The 21,070-nt window shown below is 41.1% G+C and overlaps 1 protein-coding gene across 3 annotated transcripts in view; it reads left to right on the forward strand.

Annotated features, from left to right (window-relative positions):
* Nucleotides 1–10,609, forward strand: part of SYT1 (synaptotagmin 1) — a 1,196,932-nt gene extending 1,186,323 nt beyond the window's left edge. For all 3 annotated transcript variants that reach the window (XM_059934706.1, XM_059934708.1, XM_059934707.1), the window contains 2 exons: nt 5,605–5,738; nt 10,000–10,609. In XM_059934706.1, the coding sequence (XP_059790689.1) occupies nt 5,605–5,738; nt 10,000–10,206 (341 nt within the window). In that variant the 3' untranslated portion in view covers nt 10,207–10,609. The remainder of the gene's footprint in view (nt 1–5,604; nt 5,739–9,999) is intronic.
* The last annotated feature ends 10,461 nt before the right edge of the window (nt 10,610–21,070 follow it).

Raw genomic sequence — 21,070 nt, forward strand, 5'->3', positions numbered from 1 at the left:
ATTATGACAGAAAGGAGATGAAGTTCAGTTAGTCTGACTTCACACAAAAAGAGAGCCCGACAAATGGTGAGTGAAGGTAGCAGTGCCACAGTGACAACAAAACCAAATGATAGACCTGAAAATCATCCAAAATGAGGCAATGAATCTGCACTCTTTGTACCTGTAGTTCATTATGGGGAATAAAGAACCTTCTTTCTGATGCCAGTCCATCATTTTCCAGAATTGAAAGTTACACTCATATACTATTAGAGACTAGATAGACATCAGAAAAGAGCCCTTCCTTTCTACCACAGTTTGAAAAAAAGACCCTAACCTTTTTTAAGATAAATTAAACAAATAAAAGAAGCAAACTGTCCCAAGTCTTGCACCTGCTTCAATGGCAACAGGGATTTTCTAAATGGTGTGGAAGAAGGGTTGTCAGTATTTAGATGATGAAAGGTTCCGTGAGTGCTTGATTTGGGCACAGAATAAAGCAGTGCAGCCATAGAGGTACGGAGTCCCTGAGGACAGAAGCCCAACTTTGTAGCTTGCATATTTCCCCATGCTATTTACATGTTTACAAAAACCTAACAGATGTTTGAATGCCACGCATGGTGTCCAGCAGTTGTACTCAGGAAAAGCAACAACATTAGGGAGTCTCATTACAGCCTATTTATCATTTCCATAAAATTATGTCTTATTACGCAATGATCAGGATTTCTAAGCCACTAAGAAACTCTGAATTGACAAGGATTTGCTTTGTGGAACAGCCCCTAAAACAGAACAAATTTAATTATACAGGGTCTTTACTCTGCAGGAGAGGTGATCCTTACTATAAAAAACATGTGTGTACTTAAAGCATGGGTGTCTCATAGTTAGGTGGGTATGTTTCCATTTAGAAGACTCAGCCATAGTTAGGGAGACAGGAGCCAGGTCTAGATCCCCAAAGAAGTTACTAATGAACTAATCAAGGGATTAGGACCATCTCCAAAGGGACCAGAATTCAGGGCAAGACTTCAACCAGAGGACACTTAGGAAATCAAGCCAATCAAAGAGTGGATGAAAATGGAGAAGACTGGAGAAAATGGAGACACAATGTAAGACTTTGGACAGCTGAACCAAGAAGATGCTCAAATGTGACCACCTTGGGTACATAACCTATCAGGCTTAGACAGTCAAGACTTATCCAGGCACAAAAGTTGAAAAAGAGTAAGACATCTGACAACCTGTGGAGTGGGAGAAAATATTTGCAAACCATATATTGGATAAGGGGTTAATATCCAAAATAAATAAGAAACTCATACATCTTAATAGCAAAAAATAAAAATAAAATTTTAAAAATCCATTAAAAATGGGCAGAAGTTATGAATGATATTTTTACAGAGAAGATACATAAATGGCCAACAGGTACATGAGAAAAGATGTTCCAATATCACTAATAATCAGGGAAATACAAATCAAAGCCATAATGAGATATCACCTCAAACCTACTAGAATGGCTATTATCAACTAGATAAGAGATAACAAGTGCTTGCAAGATGTGGAGAAAAGGGAACCCTCATGCACTGTTGGTGGGAACATAAATTGGTGCAGCCAGTACGGAAAACAGTATGGAGGTTCCTCAAAAAAATTAAAAGCAGAGATACCATATAATCCAGCAGTTCCACTCCCGGGCATGCATCAGAAGTAAATGAAATCACTATCTCAAAAAGATATCTGCATTCCCACGTGTCCGTTGCAGCATTATTCACAATTGCCAAGACATGGAAACAACCTAAGTGTTCATCAACAGATAAATGGATAATGTAAGTGTGGTATATATAAAATAGATTATTATTCAGCCACCAAAAAAGAAGGAAATCTGCCATTTTTGACATCATGGATGGACCTTGAGGGTGTTATACTAAGTGAAATAAGTCAGACAGAGAAAGACAAATACTGCATTATCTCTCTTATATGTGGATGTAGAATCTATTAAAAAGCCAAATTCATAGAAAAAGAGCATAGAATAGTGGTTGCCAGGGGCTGAGGAGTGAGGGAAATGAGGATCAAGGGATACAAACTTCTAGTTATAAGATGAATAAGTTCTGGGGATCTAATGTACAGCATGGTGACAATGTTGTGTTGTATACTTGAAAGTTGCTAAGAGAGTAGAGCTTAAATGTTCTCACCACACACAAAAAAATACTGTAATTATATGAGGTGATAAATGTGTTAACTAACCTTGCTGTGGTCATCACTTCACATATATATGTATATCAAATCATCACATTGTACATCTTAAACTTACACACTGTTACATGTCAATTATATCTCAATAAATATGGGGAGGAAAAAAAAAAAGAATAAGCTCTAAGTTACTGTCAGTCTTGGTTATGACTAAGATGGGAATTTTGCCTGTAAAGTAAGTTGCTTTGGTACCTGTATCAGGATGGATCTGCAAAGGCAAAGACTAACTCTGCCCATTCATAGCAGCCCCACACCTGCTCCTCTTCCAGCCCCCCGTCCCCTCTTGTAAGTATCATGAAATTATAGAATATCTCTGAATCATGGTCAGAAGTGGCAGATTCTGCTTTTGAAAGTGGGAGACCAGCAGTGTTACCTCTCTGACCTCACTGCCTACCTCTCCCCACCTTCTTGTTGTCTGCCTTGTGTCTGCCTTCTTGTTCCGCAGACACACAGGACAAGCACCTTAGGGCCTTGCATGTGCTGCTCCTTCCAACTGGTTCAGGCTTCCACCACATCTTCCAATGACCCACTCCTTCCTGTAATTCGGTTTTTAGCTCAAACCTGGCCTCCTCGGTGAGAACCTTGTTGATCAGTTTTTCTAAATTACCTTGTTCTCCCCCAGGCATCGATCACATCGCATCAGAGTTCATGTTGAAATCTGAAATTATCTTGTTGGGTTTTTAATTTGCTTGCTCAAATGGCAGACGCACAAGGAATTTTCTTGTCATTTACTGTGTTAAATGAATAAACAGATAGTCACCGTGCTTCTCTTGCAAAACCCTGTGCCTTAGTTAAGTTGATGAAGTTTCAACACATGAACACAGGAGCCATAAACATTGATTTGTGAGTATTTAGTATTTGGGTATTTTGTCAGTGCCAAGGAGCAACTGGGGACTTGACCATCTTTGTAAAAGTGCAAGGGGCTGGGATGGAGGACCCAGAGAACTTCATAAGCAAACAAGGTCTCTGAACCAAAAATCAGAGTTGCCTGTGAACAGCAAGATGGATTATCAGTAAAAAGGGCCTTTTTTCCCCTTCATTTGCAATTATTTACAGTGCCTTTTTTTTAACTGATCAACTATGTAGTTGGTAGACTTGGTTTCTCATCGCTTTGTCTGGCTTTTAAAGATATTCTTCATTTCGATGAAAATCTTCATTACGAGCCCCTGACTGGATGTAACATTAAAAACAAAAACCCCGAACAACACATATTCAAGTAATGTGGGCTTTGGGGCAGTGGGAAGAAGACAGGACTAAGAGTAAGGAGACCAAGATCATAAGGCCAGCCCTAAATAAGTTCCTCTGATTCATTCAACAAAAACTGTATACTGCCAGGTACTGTTTAGTAAATTCAGTTAGTGAATATGACAGACAAAGTTTCTGTCCTTCAGGAGTTATGTTCTACTAGGGGATAGGAAGAGGGAGATAAAAACCACCTTTTCTGGTCTGCAGTTTTATCTTCTAAAAGTACAGTATGTGGGCATTAAACTAGATTATCTGTAAAGTTTCTCCCAGCTCTACACATTCTGAAAGAAAGGAAAGTAATTTTGGAAGGCTTGGCAGTGGTTATTTTAGGGGAGTAAAATCATGGATGATTTAAAATTTCTTCCTCTTTTTGTTTATCATTGCTTCCTCATATTTTTTCTATAATAAGCATGTATTACATATCCGATGGAAAAATGTTTAAGAAAACAGTAGATTTTACTGTCAAACCTGGGTACTGGTTCTTAATAACCTGAAGGGAGGTCATTCACCTGTCAGTAATGAGAATCGTCTTACCCCTCCAGTGACTTACTTATTACTTTGTCTTTACCTAATGAGGCTTTGGGGAAACTGCTAAGGCAATCTTTCTGCTCCTTTTCTCATTACCTCTGTGTGTGCTACCAGCTTGTTCTCTTTTCCCTGAGTCCTTGAAGCTCTTCTCTACCTAGAAATGTTCTGGCACAGATCCTGGTTATCTCTCTTTCTCTCTGTCTCATACACACACACACACACACACACACACACACACACACACTCAGACATGTGGCCTCTTGTCACCCTTCAATATTCACATCTTACTTTAAATGTTACCTCTGCAGAAAGGCCTTACCTGAGTGATCTAAGTATAAGAATTCCATTCTTGGGCTTCCCTAGTGGCACAGTGGTTGAGAATCTGCCTGCCGGTGCAGGGGACACGGGTTCGAGCCCTGGTCTGGGAAGATCCCACATGCCACAGAGCAACTAGGCCCGTGAGCCACAACTACTGAGCCTGCGCATCTGGAGCCTGTGCCCCGCAACAAGAGAGGCTACGACAGTGAAAGGCCCGCACACCACGATGAAGAGCGGCCCCCGCTTGCCACAGCTAGAGAAAGCCCTCGCACAGAAACGAAGACCCAACACAGCAAAAAATAAATTAATTAATTACTTAATTTAAAAAAAAAAAAAAGAATTCCATTCTTCCCTGAGACTCACCATACCTCTGGGAGTCTCTAGCATACACCTCTCTGCTCTTTCCTTCCAGAGCACTCTTCTCAACTTGTAATTTCATATATATTTCTTTTCTTTACAAGCTTATTATCTATTTCCCCCACAAGTCTGAAGTTCCATCCTGAAAACACGGATGGTCTGATTTGTTCACAGCTATACTCCTAGGGCTTAACTAATATTGTTTGAGCAAATGAATAAATGAAAGAATGAAATGTCTCCTTTGTCCTCTCTCTGTCAAGAGTTTTAATTCCCATGCAGTGGTATACTGAAGCCAGTTCTTTGCCAGCTCACAAGAGCCAATTGTTAAATTTTCAGGAATTTAGTGAGCCAATTGTTAAACTGTTAGCTTGAAATCAGCCATGCTGAGAGTATTTATACCATGGACATTAGCAAACGCTACATGTCAAGACTTCTTTTTCCCATATAGCTGGTTTACCAGCACACCAATCCTCTCATCTCCTAAATCCAACTATAAATATTGAGATATCATGGCAAAAAAACATGGCCCATTAGGTTACTTAAAATCTTTCAATAAAAAAACGCTTGAAATTAAAAAAAAAATACTAACTACATGCTACACAATTATTTTCCTGTCAGGAATACTTGGACTTTTTATAAGCTAAATTATAATATAAAAATATGTGTCTCAGGGCTTCCCTGGTGGCTCAGTGGTTGAGAATCCGCCTGCCAATGCAGGGGACACGGGTTCAATCCCTGGTCCGGGAAGATCCCACATGCCGCGGAGCAGCTGAGCCTGCAGGCCACAACTACTGAAACCCGCACACCTAGAGCCCCTGCTCCGCAACTAGAGAAGGCCCAAGCGCAGCAACGAAGACCCAAAACAGCCAAAAATAAATAAATTAATTAAATAAATTTTTTTTAAAAATGTGTCTCTGATTTCCTAAAGTTTTTGTTTCTGTTTTTCAGATCCTTATGTGAAGATTCATCTGATGCAGAATGGCAAGAGGCTGAAGAAGAAAAAGACAACAATTAAAAAGAACACACTTAACCCCTACTACAATGAGTCATTCAGCTTTGAAGTACCCTTCGAGCAAATCCAGGTAATGTCAAACATATTTTTTCTTCCCGTTCAATTTCATTTCTTCAGATCACATAAATTAAACACGCAGATCTTGTGAATTATCAGTGCATATGCCTCCATTAGAACTGCTATTCTTATTCCATGCACATTTAATGCTCAAACTACATCAAGAGGGAAATGATAAAATATACAGCACGGGATGTGCTGATTCATCAGCCAGAAACAGCTGTCATTCTGTTGAGCAGAAATAAAGTAGGAAAAAGAACATCGACAGAACCACTCTACTAATTCAAAAAGTACATCCACAAAGGTTAAAAGGTCAAGAGAAAATAAGCTTTCACTCTTGACTCCCAGGCCACAATATGTAATTCTCATTATCACCTCTTTGTAGCAAAAAAAAAAAAAAAAAAAAGTAGTGATAAAGGAAATATTTTGGTTGATGCTAAATATGCAGCATCTTTAATCTTTCACTATTAAAAAATAATTAACAGTAGAAAAATTAGGCTAAGTTGTATTTTTCATTGTTTAAATTCAGCTTCCTGTTTCTGAGTTGGAATGGATGGTTATTTTTGTAAAGACAGAACCTTAATTTGCTAGATAATATTTGTTATGATAGGAAGTATCCTATTAAAAGACCTTGTGGTTAACATGTTCAAAATAGGATGCTACATGTAGACACAGTGATAGCATATGATCTTATTATTTTGTCATTTTTAAATATTTTTAGGTTTTCTTACCTCATATTCGTAGTTAGGCTATTGGATCCAAAGTTCGCATCCATTAATTATGGGCTATTCTTGCTAATCTTTAATGGGTATCAGAGAGTCAAATTTCTTAAAGCAACACTATTTTTACACTTTATAAAAAAATTGACGTGCGTCTATCTTTTCAGTCCTATAGAAGTTTGCTCATGACTTGAAGGAGAGATGAAGGGTAGGCATCAAAACTACAGCATGGAACCTTCTAATGGTCCAGAATAACAAAATGCAGCAAATATTCTTCAGTTGCATATTTTTATTTTTAACCTAGTCTTAAAATACAGTACCTTAGGAATGAATCACACCTCTATTCCATGAAGAAAGCTAATGTAATAGCTACATTTATTGTATATATATTTTGTACCTAGGCCCAAGGTAAGCACTTTACCTGCATAATCTCATTTAATCCTTACAATAACCTTATAAGCAAGGTACCATTATTACCCCAATTTTATATACATATAAGGAAACTGAGGCTTAGAATTGTCTCATATATAAAATAGGAATAATAACAGAATCCATGTCAAAGTGAGACTATGCATGTAAAAGCATTTGGAACGGTGCTGAGCACATACAAATGCTCAGTAAATGGTTCCCCTCATTCTTACTCACGATGCTAATGTTGTCTTTTATTCAAATTAACATTTTATGTATTAGAAAATGGATCTAACAATAAGATTAAAACAATATGTAAATCAGCACTATCCAACAGAACTCTGTAAGGATGGAAATGTCATCGGTATTGTCCAATAGGGTAGTCACCAGCCATAGGTAGGTCATGAGCACCTCAGCCACTAGTGTAATCAAGGAACTTTAATTTTAATTTATTTAAATTTAAACAGCTACATGTGGCTAGTAGCTACTGTATAACATAAGGCAGTTTTTTAAGTCATCAGTAATCCCACCATCCTCACATTAGTTCATGGTTTTTATATAACCTTTCTTATATACATTTTCACATGGCAGCCGATTGTACATACTTATTTACTTTCAATAGCTGCTATATAAGTAAATGACATTGCAGAAGACACTGATTCCCTGTCCCCAGTCACTTGTTTACTAGCCTGAACCAGTGAGCTCACTGCTTTGGACCCACTGGCAACCTAAGACATCCAATTTCTCCAACAATTTATTTTGCAATATTTCTTCAGTGAACTCTTTTTTGAGTTCTGAGACATTATTCCTATGGAAACTAACACCTCCTGGTATTTTGTGTTTTAATTCCACAAAACAATATGAGGCAGGACATTGAGATGAAAAATCCTATTGTAAATCTTCTCCTGTGAGCTACAATTCTATACCTTTAAAAAAAAAAAGTACATGTCCCTTTTCAACTATAAATTCCAGCAAATACAAATATATTGAAAATGAAGCACATTAAAAACAAGATGTATGCTGGGTTTCTGGGGCAGCCTTTCAGAGAAGATAAAATTTTGTCAGGACAGAGAGAACCTCAGCCCAATACAGAGTCCATGAGGCATGGAAATAATGAGCATGCCTTTGACTGCATCCCTTCTTCACTGCTCCTAAAGTCAATTTGTTCTTTTCTTTCTTCTTTTCCCCAAGAGGCTGCTTTCCTAGTCTTTGCATTTCCCTAGAGAAAATAATTGAGCATTTAACATGCTATAATAGGGGCTTAGGTTTTATTTACCCTGAGGTTATACGATTGTCTGTCTTTCTATCTGTCTCTATCCATATGAAATACATTGAGAGAAGCAAAATATGCTGATTTCCAAAAGCATATGAAAAGGTTGCAAACCACCCCCCACCAAAAAAACGTATCGACTACATATGCAGCTGAAAAAATTAACCCAAGGCCTTTATAAGGATATTTTGTCTTGATTGCTACTAATCAATACATTCCTAGGGGAAAGAATCAAAATTCACTCTAACTATTCACTCCAACCTCCAAAATCCTCGTTACTTTTGTGCATGACGACCCTGCTATCCCTGTCCCTCATTCCTTGCAATATGACCGCATCCAGATGAATTCGCTCGGGAAAGGTGCTCAGAACCAAGGTGATTCCGTTCTTGGTTTCGAATGCCATCCATTGAATAGGTAATCCCCTTGATAATGGAATCAATCCAAGGCTGCACAAGGAAAGATGGAAATTTGTTTCCTTTACTGCCCATGTGTTGCATTTTACATTCTAAATTCCACTTTCAGAAGTGATCATTTTCTCGGATCTGAAGCTGTATGTTGGTGACATCTCTCAGCACATTCATCCAATAATGCAGTCCTCAGAGTACAAAGCCCAGTAAAGGTCCACAACTGGGCGGGATCTTCATCTGGCCCAGGCTTCCATCATTACATTTTCTGCTTCTTTTGACTCTGGCCACCAAATGCTACACATTCTACTTTATTCTAAATTTTTCCTTTATCTTTTCCCTTGGTTTCTAGATTGGAGCCATTGCCTATTTTGACTAAGCAAATTCATTACTTAGGAAGAACTGAAACATACTTTTAAAAAGTGTTTCTTTCGTGTCAAAATGGTATGGGTTTGCTTTCACCAGTTCAAAAAAGTAAGGCATTAAATAAACACTCACAGCCTAATGGAATCACTAGAGTAAATCTTGTGTGGCCTAAAGGGTTATTCCATTTGATGTCAGTGCTGGATACACAGTTACTTAATAAATGCTTATTGAGAGAATTTATGAATGAGAAAAATTATCTTTAGTTAATTACTACTTTTTTAAGACTTTCACTCTGTTGTCACACTTTAAACTCACAATAATCATGTGATTAGCTGAAATTCTATATTAGTTTTATGTAAAACTATGCTGGCTCTTCCCACCTGAAATAGGATTGCAGTACATGGTTGCTTTGAAAATTGTAACCAAAAAAAAAAAAAAAATGATCTGAGTACTAATGCCAGAAATTTTGCTGATGAAACAATGGAAACAACTGGATTTAAAGGTGAACACAGGGGACTGACTTCCCTGGCGGTCCAGTGGTTAAGACTTTGCCTTCCAATGCAGGAGGTGTGGATTCGATCCCTGGTCAGGGAGCTAAGATCCCACATGCCTCACGGCCAAAAAACCAAAACAGAAGCAATACTGTAACAAATTCAATAAAGACTTAAAAAAAAAAAAAAAAAGAATACAAGTTGACATGGGCAGCCGGGCATGGTATTTTATAACATGGACTCCGGAAACCAAACCACTCACTTCTTATATGACTTCAGGCACGTGATTTAACTTCTCCGAGCTTCAGCATCTTATCTCTATAATGTCAATGTTAACAGGATCTATTGTAACTGAGTAGTTCACATGAAAGACTTAGAATTGTGCCAAAATTAACATTTACTGAGTATTTTGAAGATGCTGAAGAAGATGATGATGATGTAATAATGGCAACAGGGGCTGGACTCGGGTTTTCATGTTCAGGTCATTTTCCTCCTTGTCCTGGTGTTTGGAGATCGGGTCTTCTTATTTCCAACTGCTTTGATCTCAAGGAAGCTTGGTAGAAGGGCTTTATCTCTAGAGCCGGATGATGAATGTTTGTTTTGTGTCCTCTTTCAGAAAGTGCAAGTGGTGGTAACTGTTTTGGACTATGACAAGATTGGCAAGAACGATGCCATCGGCAAAGTCTTTGTGGGCTACAACAGCACTGGGGCGGAGCTGCGACATTGGTCAGATATGCTGGCCAACCCCAGGCGACCCATCGCCCAGTGGCACACCCTACAGGTAGAGGAGGAAGTTGACGCCATGCTGGCCGTCAAGAAGTAAAGGGAAGAAGAAGCCTTTCTGCATTTGCCCACTTAGTGCTCTTTAGCCAGTATCTGTAAATACCTCAGTAATATGGGTCCTTTCATTTTTCCAGCCATGCATTCCTAACACAATTCAGTGGTACTTCAAATCCTGTTTTAATTTGCACAGATTTAAACGTAGAGAGCCCCTAAGCCCTTCGTCATACCACTGCCCTCCAAATCTACTCTTCTTTTAAGCAATATGATGTGTAGATAGAGCATGACTGAAATTATTTATTGTATCCCACCGTTGTATATACCAGTATGCTAAAGATTTATTTCTAGTTTGTGTATTTGTATGTTGTAAGCGTTTCCTAATCTGTGTATATCTAGATGTTTTTAATAAGATGTTCTATTTTAAACTATGTAAATTGACTGAGATATAGGAGAGCTGATAATATATTATATGGTAAATATAGTATCATCTGCATTCCAGCAAAAATATCAACTTATAAGGCACTAGTACAGTGAAACTGACGTCTTAAAGGACAACTTAAACCTGAGCTTTCTATTGAATCATATGAGCACCAAGATACGCTGACACCACATATTTGGTGGATGAATCCAATTTTGTAGAATTTCTTCACAGGCAAATTAGCATGATCTGAGCAGCGTCCAGCCTGACCTCCAGGAAGTATAGCCACAAACCAGAATAGCATCTGTCTGTACATATGAACAGAGCTCAAGTCATGCTTCACTCTTACATTCGAGGAAGCAACTGAACAGGGGTCAATGATTTCACATTACTGCATATAGAGTAATGACATGATGGTGTTCCGTGTGTGTGTGTGTGTACGCGTGCATTTGTTTGGGGATGGGGTGGGTGGGAAAGAAGCTGAGGGGAGAAGAAGTCAGCATTTCTGAAATACTGCCTGACTATTTAAAAAGAAAAAAGTAGCTCTCCGTTAACACCTTTATACAAAATGTGCATCCTGTGAATTCTGTTCCAGATTTCACACCTACTATAACTTCAAAAGGTTTGCACATCAGACTTTGTAACAAGATATTTTATTATACAAAACCAGATTAGAAGGAATGCAGAATATTTTTAACACAGCAATCTGTGCTTATGACACAAAATTACTTTGTGGTAAGCAGACAGTATTGTAATCCCATCAAAAGAGGAAAAAATAAAACAATTAGCCATAGTTCTGAATGCACTTCCATTAAGCCAAAACAGACAGCTAGTGATCTTTTTATATGCTCTTTTTACGTAAATAAGTTTTAATTTGTCCTTTAAAAAAAAGGTGAAACAAAACCAAGAATAAGTTCTAGAAAACTGGAGCAACCTCTTATGTATACTAGATGCTTGATTTAGGAGGAGTTTTTAAACGTTTTCAGTGTTATTATGTAGTAAATGGCACTATTACGAAGCTACTAGTCATTCCATAAGAGTCTTAAAGGACTGCTCTGTGTAACACTGTGACTGCTCTGTGTGCTTAGACACGTAATGTAGTTTCCTCAGTGGATAGCACTCAATCTACTCCGTAGTGATATTGTAACAATACTGCCATTCCCTTCTACTGCACTGCCCAAGGTGTGTGTAGCACAAACCGTTCTCATTACAAAGGACCAATTCAGCACTGAAAAGCTATGCATAGGATAAGAAAGATACAAAGCATGGGGTGGAACACACAGCATTTCGTCAAGCACTGTGCAATATTCCATATTTTTCCCCACTATGTTAGGCCACCACTTTGCCGAAAGGCAGCCCATGATCTCACACTGCACGTAGCCTTTTCTCCTACTCACCTCTGCGACCCTTTTCACTCGCAGGCCACAGAGACTAGTGATGTTCTGAAGTGAAAGTTTTGTCTCCAAAAATACCAAAACAACACGAAGGAAAACTAAGCATCAGCCTCACGTTCAGACTTTCAGATATCGCGCCATGGCTTTTACAACTGCAAAGAGAATTCAAAAAGGGCTGATGGGAAGCTTCAAACACGGGGTTGGCTGTTTCCTGATAAAGCTACAATTCCTGTCTTGTTCTTTCCTCATCAAAGAAGAGGCAAACCCTTTGGCCTTTCAGCCCAGTCGTAGCAAACTCCTTAGAACTGGGATAGACCTGGAGGACAAAGGGAGAATAACATCTCCCTCTTCCATGGATGGTCCATACTTTTTTTCAAAAGGTAGATAATAGAAAATGCACAAGTCACGATGTGAGGTTAAATACCAGTTTGAACAGAAGATTCAAATGAGACTCCTTCCAATTTAAAAGATCAGACCCTACCAAAGAGAGGGAGTTGACTGACTTTTTAAAATTCCTTGAATACCGGAAACTGACATTTGAGTTCACCATATTTCAGCTTTAAGTAGTTCGCGCTGAAACCAACATTTTGAAACAAGCAGGTTCGAGCTGCTGAATACACATCATTTCTTGCATTAAAGCACGATTAATGCATTCTCTTGCAACACCGCCAGACGTGGGATATTGTCACGATAGAATTAGTTGGTACTATGCTGTCACAAGTCAGTGACCGAACCTGCTTTAAGACCAAGATTCATCCTCCAATAAGCCACATGTACCTTTCTGACAAAGCTGTGTAAAGTATTAGAATCTGATGCTCTAGAAAGATCCTAGTTGCCTTTGTGTATATTTACTGCCTGCTTGAGTGCTTCTCTGTGTGGGTTTTCTCTGTATCTTGTAGAAATGTTGGGGTGTTTTCTTCTGCCATACGGCTCGTGGCCCGCGGGTCAACTCCTTAGCTGTATCTTACCTTCATTTCTGATGAGGTAGTTTAAGTTTTGTTTCATTTCGTGTAGTGAATTCCACAGTAGTTTTCTGATTGTTGTTAAAAATGACTTAACATATTACACAGATATTCAATAAAAATGTTTTATTTCCTGTTGATGTCGCTGCCTTTCAACCCTTTTTCTTACCTGACTCTGGTGGGGAGTCCATGGCCTACTGACTTTGGAGCCTTCTGGAAGCAGGGGCAGCTAAACAAAAGCTTGCACTGAATGCCACCCTCTGAGTCATGTCTATGAAGACAGAACGGCTGGAGGGAAAACAATGCCCAGAGAGCATTGGGCCGTTCCTGCCCAGTGTTCCTGGGAATGCCTTTCTCAACATGTGTCTCTCTGTTCCTGTTTATGATCAGTTCACCAGGCACACTTTCAGGCTGCCTGCTCTGCCCAAGATGTGTCCTCCAGGATTTTCATACTCTAGAGTCTGAGTCCCATAAGCCTCTCCAGAATGGAACTAAAACTAAGATATTTTAAAGCCAGTTTTCAAAGGCGAGCATGACACATTAAATTCCCTGCCTACCACAATTACTAGGTAAAACAAGTAAACATCTTTCCCCCACCAAATGCAACATTTGTCAGGTGCCTGCTGTGTACCGTGTTTTTCCTGGGTGATGGAGATACAACAAATGATGTAATAAGGTTCACCTGGTCCCAGAGAGCCCACAGTCTCAGGCGGACATGTAAGTGCAGTATCCCAAGATGCTATGATACACCCTGAGTCCCTGAGAACTTTCACCAGACCAATCCTAGTGGACACGATGGTGTGCCGCCCCCACTCCCCTTCAGCACCTAGAAGCTGCTAGAAGCCTTGCCTGCTGACAGCGCACAGCCCTGTCCCTCTGCCCTCTGCTGAGGAGCCTGCCTTACCTGAAGTCACGCGTCCTCCCAGGGGGTGCAGCTCACACTCCGTGGCCCACAGCGGACTGCTTGCGCCGTCATGGCCGAGAGGGTTAGTTGATAGCGCTTTTGCAACCACAGTGCCGTTCGACTTCTGCCTCTGCCCCATCAGTCGTCCTCACTCCTTCACGGGTGACGTTCCCAAGGGACCTCGCCAATAAGACTCCTCCTTCTCAGAATCTATATCCTGGCGATCCCAGTCTTCTCTGGGGGAAGAGATAGGAAGAGAAGGTTCCTAGAGAATACAATGCCAGAGGGAAATCCTAAAGGAACTGGTAGGAGTTATCCAAGTCCATGAGTGGGCAAGATTGTGGCAACATTTATCTCATTTAACAAGGCTCAAGGTTTACTCATGATAAGGTCTCTGATAGCTGCCTGTATCTTACTCCCTTCAGCAGCTTTTGCTGGGTCCTGCCAAATAAGGGTAAGGACTAAGCCCAAGCAGCTTAGACAGCGAGGGAAAAGGCCACCTAATTACTGTTTCTGAGGAAACAATTGGCAGAGGTCTAAATGTAAGTTGAGAAAAGAAAATTTGAGACCCGTGAGTGTAAGGAGCAAAAAAAAAAAAATCAGCGTTATAAGTAAAATTGTTCAGTTTTCAATGATGAGCATTTTGTTTTCCTTAAATAGCTCTTGACATTAGTTTACAAAAAGAATGTTTCTTAATGAAGTACCAAAAAGAAAAATCACCATATCCTTTTTTCAATGTCTGTATTTCAAATAAGGAATTTAATATAAGAAATTGGCCCCATGAAAGATCTGAGAAAGCCAAGCAGAGACAGCAGGTTAACCCAGAGGCGAACAGATGCCACCTGTAATTACGTGCTAGGGCTGCCCTGACAAAACACCACAGACCTGGTGGCTTAACCAACGAAAATTTATTTTCTCAGTTTTGGAGGCCAGAAGTCTGAGATCAAGGTGTTGGCAGGGTTGGTCTCTTCTGAGATCTCTCTCCTTGGCTTGTAGGTGGCATCTTGTCCCTGTGTGTTCACCTGGACTTCCCTCTATGTGTGTCTGTGTCCTAACCTCCTCTTCGTATAAGAACATGAGTCATATTGGATTAGGGTCTACCCTAATGACCTCATTTACACTTAACTACCTCTTTAAGCACCCTATCTCCAAATACAGTCACATTCTGAGGTATTAGGGGGTTAGGACTTCAGCATATAAATTGGGGGTGGGGCATAACTGAGCCCATAACACCACCTCTAAGGCTGGAAAAACAAAATGGAGAAGAGATGTTAACGCAGCCGAGAACCATAGCGGAGGGGACAGAACCTGCGGGAATTAGCATGGAACCACCACAGGGTCTCGGGTGCTGGTGTTGGGACCAACAAAGAGGCTCCCCGTTGGAGGTCCTGGAACCGCCAGAAGACCCTCTCCAGTAGCAGCAGTTCACTCTTGCTAGAGGAAAGCCAACAGAAGGGGGAAACAGGAAGAGAACCCCTTCTCCTCCTCTCCTCCCTTCTAGCTCAACCAGGGCCTCCCGCCAGCATAACCTCATCAGAGTCAGCTGGGGAGGGAATCCGGGAAATAGCCTGCTGGGTCTTAGAGCCCACCACCGCGTACATAGCCAGCACAGAAAGGTGGGAATGAGGGTGGAGAAAAAGCAGGCAAATGACCAATACTTTAGGTGTCTCAGTCCATTCAGGCTGCTATAAACAAGAACACCGTAGACGGGGTGATTTAAACAACATATATTTATTTCTCACAGTTCTGAAGGCTGGGAAGTCCAAGATCAAGGCACCAGCAGATTGTCTGGTGGGAGGTGGTCTTCTTGCTGTGTCCTCACACGGTGGAAGGGACAAGTGAGCTGTCTCTGGGGTCTCTTTTATCAGGGCACAATCCCATCCATGAGAGTTTCACCCTTGTAACCTAATCACTCCCAAAGCCCCCCATGCCACCTTCTAATACAATCACTTTAAGTGTTAGGATTTCAACATAAGAATTTCAGGGGGACATAAACATTCAGTCCATAACATTAGGAGACTTTTAGCAGCTGCATAGACTTTCTAAATGATCTGGTTTCTTTCCTGTAGGATTCAGGTGTTCCTATCCGAGACACACCTGATGAAACAGGTGCAAGAAATCACATTCTTCCATTTATGCAGAGAGTTGACTAATACAGATTTGAAAATCCCAACCATGATTGCCGTTACCCACTCCCTGCAACACAACTTTATTACATATGCACAGGACTCTTTGATGTGTAGCAACTGATTTAAGCTGCACACAAATCTTTACTGTAAAACAGTCAGACGGTGACTTTGGAATAAGAAGGTAAAAAAAGCAGGAAAATAAAAATGAGAAATAGCCTGATACTAAATGTACAAAGAAATTTTCCAAAGCATACAGAATAATAATTATGCTGGAGGAACCATCAAGAGGGAGCAGTAATAAAAGCACCATGCAAACCTGCTGCTGATTTTTGTGTGATCTAAGTTCTGAGGCTGCCTGTAAGTTACCTGCATTTTAAAGTCTGCATTTCAGCCATACTGATTCCTTCCCCCTCCCCAACCAATACATATCCCCAAAGTTCTCACACTCATCCTTCTTCTTTGACAGTAACCATCTTGCCAGCAAAGGCTTTTTCCCTGTGCAAAATGGACTTGCCCTCGCCAGAGTACACACAAGGTTAAAAAGGATTTTGTACTGAACAAGTCAGGGCTCACTTCCTTCTCAGCTGTCCACTTTAGTTCGGTCACTTTCCTACCTCCTCTGGCCTGGGAGTGCAGCAAAGAGGTGACATCCTTTATAGGCAGGATTTTTTGAGTTGCCTGTGGAAGGAACCCAATTCAAGCTGGATTAAGGAGAAAAAGAGTGGAAGGGAAAGGGATACAGGGGAGGGAGAGAGAGAGAAAGACAGAGACAAATAGAGACAGAGACAGAGAGAGGAACTATTGGCTCATCTAACCAGGAAGTTCAAGTTATGATTCCATTCAGAAACAGCTGGATCAAGGGTCACAAACAATGTCATCATTCTCTTTCTCCCTCCTCCCCCGCCCCACCCCTGTCCAACTCTGTTCCCAGTTTTACTTCACTGTCAAGTTCCAGTGTCTCCATGATGGCCCCTAGCACCTCCAAACTTCTATTCTTCCAGCTTAGCACACTTGCAGAGAGTGCCACTTTCACAATTACGTCGCTAAAGTTCCCAGACCTGACTTACATGCTTGGGGCACATGCCCTCCTCCTTAAAATAACCACTGTGGCCACATGATGCAGTGTTCACTTTGGCCAAGCCTAGGTCTTGTCCCAGCCCAAGAGCCACAGAGATGGAGCAAGGATAGTTACTCAAAGGAAAATCGGAGTGCTCTTACCAAGGAAGAAAAGTGGTACTAAGCAGACAAAAACAACGTGCATCTACTCTTTGGCCCTGGTTCGCCTCTGCCCCGAAAGGAGGGAAGCTGAAGGTACAAACTCAGCCACGGCAGTAGCCTAGTCATTTTTCCTTTTGGCCAAAAGCACTATCAGGATGGAAATTTTGAAAGTATGCACCACCTTTCAACCACCTGAAAACATCCGTGTTCACCTTCCTACTTATTGCCAGGAAAACCAGTCAACTGCTATATATTTTAAGCAGCCTCTTTTGGAAACCACTGAGATATGAACACAACTTTAGATTCCTGAATTTGTAAAAAGAATTTGTTATTATTATAGAAACTTAACAGGAAGAAAGGGAAATAGGAAAAATTCACTCTACATACCTTTCTTGTTTTTACAAATGGACCGACTGCCTTGGTCCGTATATACAATCACCCTTTAAATGGTGATTGTATAGAATTTAGTATCAACTTCTTTCACTTAACGTGAAACACAAGATTTTTTTCTTGTCGCCACATAGTCTGGAATTCTTATTTTTAACGGCCACCTGACTTTCCTTCAGATAGACAAACAAAACTGTATTTGACCATTTCCCTCATAGCAGATGTTTAAGTTGTTACTAATTTGTTTCTTATATAAATAACATTGCAGCGATACTTTAGTGGAGATTTTATTTATTTATTATGCTATTAATCTACTATTATCTATTTTCTCAAGATAAGTTTCCAGAATTTTCCAATTTGGTCTCTGGAAGTTCCCACCAAAATGCACTGCTACTGGTGTTATGTGCTCCAGTTTTCCCACAGCCTTCCCAGCTGTGGTCATCATGCTTCGAATGTCTGACAGCTGTAGAGGGTCACGTTGCCTCGGTGATAAAAGGTCCAGAGCTGGAATATGAGTCTTTCCATTCCAGGGCCACTGCCCTCCTCACTACTCCAGGCAACTTGGCTAAAGAAAATCAATGGCAGGAGTAAAACGTTGGCAAAGAGCCTGAAAAGAAAGGACAGCAGGGGAGAATCTCAAGGAAGAGAAGGCCCAGGACAAGGAGGGTTCAGATGGGACTCTTTCCTCGTTCTCACCTTCACCATCAAATCCAGGGACTCTGAGAGCTGGGGAGTCTCTCCGGTCCCTCCCTGTTTCTTTAAACCCCTCGTTCAGGCTTGCATCTTATCTCACCATCAGTGTCCCAGAAGCCTCACAACAATCCCTCCCAACATCCAGCCTCACCCGCTCCAGCTCTCACTGCAGACCGGACAAAGCACCGCCCTGAGAGCTGGCAGCCTGGGTTCAAATCCTGCTCCAATCACTAAGCTACATAGCCCTGGACAAGCCACCTAATTCTGCAAATAAAAGGTAATTGATATTAAAACCTGGTATAAAATAAGCATTCAATAAAAGGTAGTTATGGTCTTTCTGAATCTAGCTCAGTGTCAGTAAACTTCATCTGTAAAAAAAGCTTCTGGGGAGCTTTGTGGGCAATATGTTCTTTGTGGCATCTTCTCTTCTTCTGGCTGTCTGACAATCATCCATCCCTCCTTTCTTTCCAACCCTTTAAAGATGTAAAACCCTTTGCACTTGCTTCGGCAGCCCATATACTAAAAATGTAAAAACCTTTTGTAGTTCACAGACCAGACAGATACAAATGGCTGTAGTTTGCGGACTAGCTTCAAGTCACATCACTCTGCTTCTTAAAAACCTTCCCTGGGGCTTCCCTGGTGGCGCAGTGGTTGAGAATCTGTCTGCCAATGTAGGGCACACGGGTTCGAGCCCTGGTCCGGGAAGATCCCACATGCCGCGGAGCAACTGGGCCCGTGAGCCACAACTACTGAGCCTGCGCGTCTGGAGCCTGTGCTCCGCGACAAGAGAGGCCGCGACAGTGAGAGGCCCGCGCACCGCGATGAAGAGTGGCCCCCGCTTGCCACAACTAGAGAAAGCCCTCGCACAGAAATGAAGATCCAACACAGCCAAAAATTAATTAATTAATTAATTAATTTTTAAAAAAAACCTCCCGTTTTCTCTTCCCTATAGACTTAAATTTAAATCCTTCAGCGTGGCATTCAAAGCTGTCTCCAGATATTAACCACGCCCCTCTGCCAGCCCCGCCCCATATCCCAGCTACACGATTCTCTGAACAAATCCACGTGCTCTTCCAGCTCCACACCTTCACTGATGCTGTCCCCTCCACCTGAAATTCCCTGACACGATCTGGCAGGTTGGTGAGTGACGTGGGAAGGGAAGGAGGGCTGTGGAGACACTCAGGCAATTTGGGGAAGGAGAGAGATGTGACATTTTGTTCCCAGTGCACTCTCTGTGAAGCACAGCCTAGGTTCTCAGGCTTAGCTCCTTAGTCCTGTGTTCTTCCAGCCACCCACGAGCCCCACATGCCTCCGACCGTTAGGCAAACAACCATAATCTTTAGAGTAATGATGCCTGAAAGACTCACCATTTTCCTTGAACATATTGAAGATTTTTTTTTTTAATTCAAGGGAAAATGAACATATTTCAGAATATTGAAGCACTGCTTCCTCCAGCAAATGTGAGACAGTCAGATGATTTATAAATTATAAAAAGGAATGCAACAATCGGTCCTTGACTAATTTCCTGTCAGTGTCACAGTTGCCTCATTTTCCTACATTTCCCTAAAATCTGCACTGCTGTTTTCTCAGAGCCAGAACTCAGACTCAAGTGACCCAAATTAGGCAGGCTCGGGACAGTAATTTACGGGCTGAGTGACTCATTAACTCTGACTTTGCCTCTAGCCAGGATGATCCCTGCATGTGTCCCATGGCCAGGAAGAAGCCACAAGGCCTCTTCTGCCTCCCAACCCCCAGGACCCATCACCCAAGCCGGCATTTTTACCACGAAAAGATTCTCTTACTTCACCAGGAGCTCTTTAGGAAGAGATATACCACCTCTACATATTTATTCAATACTTACTCTGAAATAAGTGCTAATTCTTTGGTTGGGAGTCTCAGGCAGACTGGACTGAAGTGGGGTCCTGTTATGGACCAAATTGTGTCCTCCCCAAAATTCATAGCTTGAAGCCCTAACTCCCAGTCAGAATGTGACTGTATTTGGAGATTTAAAGAGGTGATTAAGTTCAAATGAGCCATTAGGGTGGGCCCTAATCCAATCTGACTGGTGTCCTTGTAAGAAATGGGTCTCATTGGGCTAAAATCGACATTGTGGCAGAGCTGCATTTCTTCTGGAGGCTCTAAGTGAGAGTCCATATCCTTGCCTTTTCCAGCTTGTAGTGGTTGCCCGCATTCCTTGGCTGGTGGCCCCCTTGCTCCATGTAGCAGTATCTCCTCTCTTACCCTTCCTCCTTCTTCCCATCTCTCTGACCGCAGTCAGGGAAAGGTTCTCTGTTTCCAAGGACTCATGTGATTAAATTGGGCCCACCTGGATAATTCAACATACTAACCTCATCCCAAGGTCCTTAACCTTAATCACATCACAAAATCCCTTTGCCATGTAACAAACGTATTCACATTTCAGGGATCTTACACATCCTTGGGGCCATTAATCTGCCTATCACACTGTGTTATTTAAATATTATTAAAACTATTAATTTCAATTTTTTAACTTTTCTTAATGTGCCTACTAAAATATTTTAAGTTACCTATGTGGCCTTCTTTTGTGGCTCACATTATATTTTTATTAGACAATACGATATTAGAAATTGAGAAACACAGAGATCAAGACATTTGTCAAAATTTATAAATCCACTCCATAATGGTGCTAAAAACTTTGAAGTGGTTCAGACTCAGGGCTCAGACTTCCCTTTCCATACTCATCCTGGGTGATCTCATCCTGCCTAATGACTTTAATGCTATTTACGCACTGATGACTCCAAAATTTTTATCTTCAGCCCAGAC

The sequence above is a fragment of the Balaenoptera ricei genome, chromosome 10 (genome assembly GCF_028023285.1).
Source record: "Balaenoptera ricei isolate mBalRic1 chromosome 10, mBalRic1.hap2, whole genome shotgun sequence".
Taxonomy (NCBI): Eukaryota; Metazoa; Chordata; class Mammalia; order Artiodactyla; family Balaenopteridae; genus Balaenoptera; species Balaenoptera ricei.